This window comes from Elephantulus edwardii, unplaced genomic scaffold (genome assembly GCF_000299155.1).
Source record: "Elephantulus edwardii isolate Elephantulus edwardi_28Jun2011 unplaced genomic scaffold, EleEdw1.0 scaffold00426, whole genome shotgun sequence".
Taxonomy (NCBI): domain Eukaryota; kingdom Metazoa; phylum Chordata; class Mammalia; order Macroscelidea; family Macroscelididae; genus Elephantulus; species Elephantulus edwardii.
The window spans coordinates 237,396-244,749 of record NW_006400176.1 but is presented as its reverse complement, the minus strand read 5'-3'; the positions used below and the strand labels follow the sequence as shown (position 1 = coordinate 244,749).

The following is a 7,354-nucleotide window of genomic DNA, read 5'->3' as shown; positions in this document are numbered from 1 at the left end:
TGGGTCACCTTTCTTTGGAATGGGAACAAATATAGATCTCTTCCAGTCAGTTGGCCAAGTGGTAGTTCTCCAGATCTTGGCACAACTTGGTGAGCACATCCACGGCAGCATCTGTTAGCTGAAATATGTCAATTGGCATACCATCTATTCCTGGGGCCTTATTTTTTGCTATTTCCTTCAAAGCAGCCTGGACTTCTTTCATCACCATAGGCTCTTGCTCATAAGTTATTTCATTAACTTCTTCTGTGTCTGCCAATTCCTTTTGATACAGTGACTAAGTATATTCCTTCCATCTTCTTTTAATACTTCCTGGATCATTTAATAATCTGCCTAAAGCAATTAAATATTGGCTGTAAATTAGATAACACATAATTTAAAGAAACAGGGAGATCATTGTGTGCAAACAGGTGCACCAGCTGAAAACCCGGCGGTTCCAGTAGTGCCTCTGAAGACAAGCCTGAATTCTACTCTGCACACATGAAGCTGACATAAATAAGCATCGACTCAGCAATCAACAGCAGCAAAGAGAGAGGAGGAGGAGGAGGAAAATATGGCACTAATAGAAGGAAAAAAATGTGACAAACAGTAACAATGGGTAAATCGAGGGGAACAGTTGATATTCACTGTACTCTTCTTCGGTTCTCAGCAGCCTTCAGGACTGCAGCGCAGCTTCTTGCCATTAGGCCACCAGTCCTCCCTTCTCACTAGTAGGTACATATTCTAAACAAATAAGAACCATGACACAAACAGATACATGTTTATTGCAGCATTACAAAACATAGCAAAAAGAAGTGATTCACATGCCCATCAATAAATAAACAGTTTCTAAAGAAACTATGGTAAATTCACATAATAGAGTACCATGTGAACACTGAAAAAAGCATAGCATAATATGGACAAAACTGAGGACATAATGCTAGCGGAAGTAAATTCAGTCACAAAAGGACAAATATTGTATAGATCATCCCTATGAAAACATAAAAACATCATTTGTCTCACTGTCTTTGAATTGCTTCAGTAGATTTTTATAAACCTGCAAATCACATAAGAGGAATTTTAACATTTTTCTCCTGCAGAGCTAGGGCTTCTGTGGATACAAACCTCTAGAGAGGCACAGCCTTTTGATTATCAGTATAATCTCCTAGGGACTACAACTTTTAAGGAGCTCTGGTGGTCTAGTGGTAAGAAACTGCACCACAATCCTAAAGGCACATGGTTCAAATCCACCAGTTGCTTAGCGGGAGAAGGATAAGTAATCTCCTCCCATGTGATTAAAAGCCTCTGAAAACCTGCTGGAGGGTCAATTATGAGTGGGTTTTAACTCGTTGGCAAACAACATCTTTTAAATCAACATTGTCACCCAACAAGGATTAAAATGCTGCCTAGAAATGCCAACATTAGCTAAAACTGTCAATAATGCAAATCTAAATCTGTAGCCATTGAGTTTATTTCCCATAGAAATGGAGTCCACTGCTGCAAGGCTTGTAACAGCAAGAGAGAACCATCCCAATTGTCCCTTCTAAAAATGTGAAAGAATCCCTGATATTACATGGTAAATAAACCCGAAGGTTAGTGATGTAATATAGCTAGTAATCCAGCAAGGAGGAAAATTGGCTTTCTTGTCACATAAAAACTTATAAAGGCTCAATCCACTTCACAGCAGTGACTAGGTTGGTTACTGGTGAGACGCCAAGTAAGGTATGGCTTAAGCATAGACTTCCCTGTGGAATATTACGCAGGAATAAAAAGGAAAGCCAACTTGTTAATCACGGAACAAAAGCCTGTAACAGTGGAATATATATATATATGGTAGATTCTATTGTGTTTTCTTTTAAATGTCTGTGTGGACATCAAATCCATCAGAAGGGTCTAGAAGGAGGCATAACCACACAGGAAAGGCAGTTAGTTGAAGAGATGGGTTACAGGCTCTGAACACACATTCCTCTCCATATTTGGAAATAAGTCCTTTGGCAGTCTGGGATTGACAGAGAGCAGGGCTGAAGCCAGGGCCTGGATGTGTCCCTGGGACAAAATGCCTGCCCTCTTCCCTGGCTTCAGCCTCTATGCTCAAAGGTCCCCTTACTCAGCCAGCAGATTAGGGCACACCTGAGAGGAATCCAGGTAAACACAGCAGTTAGAAACATTTCAAAACCAGAAGATCCCACCTCACAATCTCATCCAGACCAAATCCCTTCTTTGCTGGGGAAAGACACATTTTAGGCTAATCTTGTCTATATTAATATCGGAGAGCTCTGGCAGTGTCTTTCGAGCACTGAAATTCACCAGCACTCTCTGTGGGAGAGGGACGGGCCATCTCCTCCCATGTAGTTTATAGCCTCCTGAAAACCACCTGGAGGGTCAACTATGAGTCAGTTCTGACTGCACAGAAATGAGTTTGAATTGGCTAAAATCAAACCTTGCTTAACTTCCTGTCCACACCCTAACAAGGTTAGGTGACCTGGTAGGTCACAGAGGTCTGTAAGAGGAAGAGGTTGTGCTACCACCCTGCCAGCCAGGCCTCCAGAGCCAGTCACAGAATAGGCCAGCTGTTAGCATGCAAGAGGTCTTAGTACCCAACACTGGAGGGGAAACAGCACAGAACTGTTCTGAAACATTTCTGTGTGTGGGAATAAATAGGTAGGCATGTACATCTCTGCCAAGACAGTGTGTCCATTCCACTGACCTGTACCTTCCTATCCCAATTCAGGATAAGGGGCAGGAACTGGTGGGAGGGGAAGGAGTTTAGCCTCAGTGCTTCCCTTTGCAAATCATCCAATTTTCACATCAAAACATCTGGGTCTGAATTCCCAAAACCTCAGCCCTGAAATTATCCATAAAGCCTAAACCAATAACATCCCCTGCAGTTACCTTAAAACCAAACAAGTTTAGTCTGCCTGGGAGCACTGTGCTATTCTTAAGAAGTATCTCCAAGAGATCAGACAACAGCAGTGTGTAATATTAGATAAGAACACCAGGAAATGAAGAATTTGTTAAGTGAGGGGAACAATAGCAGCCTAAGTCTGGGAATGTTAACAATGTCACTGAGATGTATATGCAGAAACTTTTTAGAAAGGGAATTAAAGGACCCATGCTTTAACACTTTTGTTTTTACTCAGTCACACAATCATCATTGCAATTGAGTCAACTCACTCATAGTTAACCCTTCAGTGGGTTTTCAGGAAGCTCTAAGTCACATAGGAATAGACAACCCATCTTTCTCTCTTGGAGCCATATGTGTATTCTACCCATCAAAGAGGCGGGACCTTGGGATAGCAGCAAAACTGCCTACTGGCATGTCACCAGAGCTCTCCTGCATTGTTGTTGTTGCTAGGTACTGTCAGTCTCCTGTGACTCTTAAGCGACCCTATGTACAACAGCTCTGAAGCCTGCCCTGACCTGTGCCAGTCTCACTGACTCCCACACACCAACCCCCATTGCCCCAGGGTCTCCCTCTCCTGTACAGTCCCTTCACCCTTCTAAACATGAAGTCCTTCTCCAAGAACAGGTCCTACCTGGCCACGTGCCTAAAATTGTGAGATGGAGTTTCAAAATCCTACCCTACAAGGAGAAACTTGGTTTCACCCTCTCCAAGACAGACCTATATGTTTTCTTGGCGGTCCATGGTATGTTCAAGACTCTTCTCCAGCAAAAGTAAAAATCATCCCAAATTGTGTGTATGTTGTAAAGGGGGTGGGCTTTGACGCAGAAAAACTGGTTGGTTTTGCTGCTCTCCAAACTGATTCAAGTTTAGTAAACCTTCCTAGTTCCTTCATAGGGAGTTTAAGTTAATCCAACCAACAGTAGGTGGCTTAAGTTGCAAAAATTGTTGTTGCTTCGTTTTGCTTTACACTGCATTAATTATGACATCAGAGAGCTCTGACGATCTAGTGGGGAAGGAGCTGCACTGCCAACGCAAAGGAAAACGATTGGTGTCCACCAGCTGCTCTGTGGGAGAAAGATGGGCGATTTATAGCCTCTAAAACCAACTGGAGGGTGAGCTAGGAGTAGCACACAGCAACAGTAATTGCATAAATGGAGTACGTTGTTGAGAACTGAGAGCTAACAACCAGGAGGACCATTGCCTTTCCAGAGGATTTTCACATCCACGTCTTGTTTCGCAAAGACGCCCACTCCCTGCGTCTCACTTCCACGTGGAGGGCAGAGGGATGCAGCAAGCACAGTGGGCTCCATATTCTCCTCTCCCCACAGAGTTCCCAGCGACCCTCAGAAAGCACAAGGCAGGTGGACACTGACTAAATGCGCACCAAAAGAGACCTGGGCCCTCAACCTCCGAGCTTATTGTGGACAAACAAGGAAGCACAGCCAGTCAGAGCCTCTGCACGGCCTGGCCCAGCCCCCTCCTTGAGCTCCCCCCAGCACCCTCCCCTCCGTGATGTGCCAAGCCCGGTGGGCAGGCGCTGCCCAGCAGGACCAGACCCCATACTGACTGCAGTCTGCTGGACACCTAGCCTGAACGTGAACTGGAAAGATTAGTCAGTCATCAAGCTCCCCGCCCAGCTCGTGCCCTGTCCCCACCCGGCCACTCCCCGCGAGCTGCTCCCCTCCCCCAGGTCCACCAACCCGGGCATCGGATCCCAGCTTGGGCTCCCTCAGCCACAGCCACCTTGGTAGCGGCCTGCAGCGCCTTAGCCCAGAAGACAAGCACTGACCCCGCCCCTTTGGCCCACACCCTTAAATGAAAGCCTCAAGTGTCCTTCCACCTGCCATATGATTGGGGGGGGCAGGGCCAGGGGAAGGTTTAGCTGGGATCACAGCCTCAACACCCTGCAGACCAGAGGCCTCAGCTCCAAATGGACGGGAGAAAGCGGCCTTCCCGCTATTGGTTGAAGGCTGCTGGTTTTTCTAGGGTGTAACCAGCAAGTGAACTGTATTACATGTCTTAATTGTGTAAGGGTACAGATATCAAACCTGTCTCTCATTGTAGCCACACTCCTTGAATATGGTCGCCAATAAAATGTCAAGGCTTTCCTCACAGACCAAAGGGAGACTTCTCCTTTAAAAATATTATTAGGGGGGTTTATTGCTTTTTTGCCTGCTGCTGCATACAAGTCGAAGACAGCTCAAAGAAACAATTTTCTTTAAACTAAGAAGATGGTTTACCATCTCTTAAAGTTTTTTCGATTCACCAAACAACAAGGTGCAAGCCAAGCCCAGGATCCACGAACGCACGTGGAGGTGCGCACTGCCATAGTCCCCATGCTGTGAGGCGAGGGGCCTGGGTAAGGATGAGCCCCAGGACAGCAAAGGCTGGCCGGCTTCCCAGCCAACCCCACCCACCAAGGCCAGACGTTCCCCGCCCCCCGCCCCCGCCTACAGGATGGGCGGGGCCGCCCACAAAGGGTCCGGCGGGAACTGGATGGCCTCCCACCCACTGCCCTTGGCTCTAGTTAGAAATTAAACCTTAGGGCACTGCAGAAAATTACAGGAAGAAGAAAGCGGAAAAATGTGCCGAGCGGCTGGGAGGGCCTGGTGTCCCCGTGTGAACTTAGCCCGCCGCATGCCCGGCCCCATTCCCGCCCTTCCCAGTCGCAAGCCCAACGCTCCAGTCACCGCTCTGGCGGTCTGTGATCCCGCCCAACCCCACCCACTCCCCACCCCACAACGGCGCCCTCAAACCCCTGGGCCATCCGCACCTGCCCGCCCCAGGGCCTAGGCGGGGTACCCTCACGTCCACCAGCCCTGGCGCCAATTAGACAGCCAGCTCCGCGGCCCCACCCGAGCGCGCCCAAGGAGAGGGGCGTGCCGGCGGGGGCGCGGTCTCGGCCTCCAGAGCCCCTGGACTCGCGCTGCCTGCACACAGGCAGCCGCTTGCTCTGCAAGTCTTCCGGGTGAGGAGCTCCGGGCTCAGCCTGCGTGCAGCCTCCCGCGGGGGGGGGGGGGGGGCCGGGGCACTAGATCTGGCTGTGCAGAGCCAGACGGCTCATTCTGTGAGTCCTTCGGGCGAAGAGCTCAGTGCTCAGCCTGCGCGACCTTAGCGGGCGCGGCCTCCCCACCTCCCCAGGAGTCTGATTCGGGGGCGTGGCCGAACTCGCTACTAGCCCCTTGCACTCGGGCTCCCGCCGCCTCACTAACCTGTGTGAGTTCTCAGGTGTGCTTTGAGGTGCGAGGATTTCCCATAAACTTTCTCGCAACCTGCGTAGTGGCACTTGTGCTTTCTCTGCGGGGACTCGAGGTCGGCGCGACTTCGGCTTCTCCGGCCCCTTTGTCTCAGGCCAGACTCGCAGCTTTCTATAATCTCAGGCTCTAGCCCGGGCTCGGGCTCACTCCACGAGGGACTAGGGGGTGCGGCCGCCGCTCCTCTGCCACTTGGTGAGGCCGGCTCTAGTGTGGGTGGCACAGGCTGCGGCACTGGCGACAGGCGGCAGGGGGTCTTCCCCTTACGGGCTGCAGCCCCCTCTCTCCGTTCAGCCGGAGCAGGCGCCGGCGCCTGCTGATTGAGGTCCGCCAGGATCCGCGCCACTACAAAAAGTGAGGAGCTGTCCTTGCCGTCGCGGCGCTCCTCGACACAGGGCAGCGTGGAAGCGGCTGTACCGACCGCGCCCTCGGGCTGGGACTCTGGTCCCTCCCGTGGTCCGTGCACGACCGCGCGGCTAGACATGGAGACGAGGCACTCAGCGGCGAAGTGGTCCACAAAGGCAGCGGCTGCCATGCTCACGGAGTTCGACGAGTGGGTGGCGGCACTCCTCCTCTCGAATCAGCGGTGCATCCGAGTCCTTAGCTTCCTCAAAGCGGGCGATGGGTGACGGGGACGCGGCGCGCCTCTCAGATGGCTGATTGCGCGCGGCCGCCTCCGCCGTCACCTGCGCGGCTCCACAGCTTCTGTGCAGCCGCACGGCCGGGCACCGAGGACTGAGCGCATAAGAGGCGCGGAGGCGAAGTGCTTGCCGCCCGGGAGGTGTAGGGACGGCCTGTCCTAAGGATGCCGAGCGACGGCGACGTTAGGAACCCCGACACGAAGTAGCTTTTCAGTGCATTGTGGCAGGCAAGATAGCCCCCGTGCGCGCCTCGGCTTGGTGTGGGCGGCTTGGTCCCAAGGATGGGAGGGGCTGGAGCCACATCTGGACCCGACGTCAGCTCCTAGCCACATCCTGGCAGCGCAGGTTACAGGCGACCGCAGCCGCAGCGAGCTGCGCGCGCACTGTTGGTAAAGCGCGCTCGCGGCGAGAGGAGGCGGGGACCAGAGCAGGGGCACATTATCATTGGTCTTAGCATTTGCTGCCGGGCCAATCCTGGCGTCCAGAGGGGCCTACACGGTTCCAAGGTCTGGCGTATGCCAATGGACTTGCCTCCCGACAGGAGGAGGGACGGAAATTTGAGCTGGGCACGCGGACGC

At 51.7% G+C, this 7,354-nt stretch overlaps 1 protein-coding gene across 1 annotated transcript in view; it reads right to left on the bottom strand.

The window, feature by feature from the left end:
• Window positions 1–6,670, bottom strand: part of LOC102865000 (Krueppel-like factor 13-like) — an 85,744-nt gene extending 79,074 nt beyond the window's left edge. The window contains exon 1 of the mRNA XM_006902542.1: window positions 6,094–6,670. Coding sequence (XP_006902604.1) covers window positions 6,094–6,670 — 577 coding nt within the window. The remainder of the gene's footprint in view (window positions 1–6,093) is intronic.
• Between the last annotated feature and the right edge of the window lie 684 nt (window positions 6,671–7,354).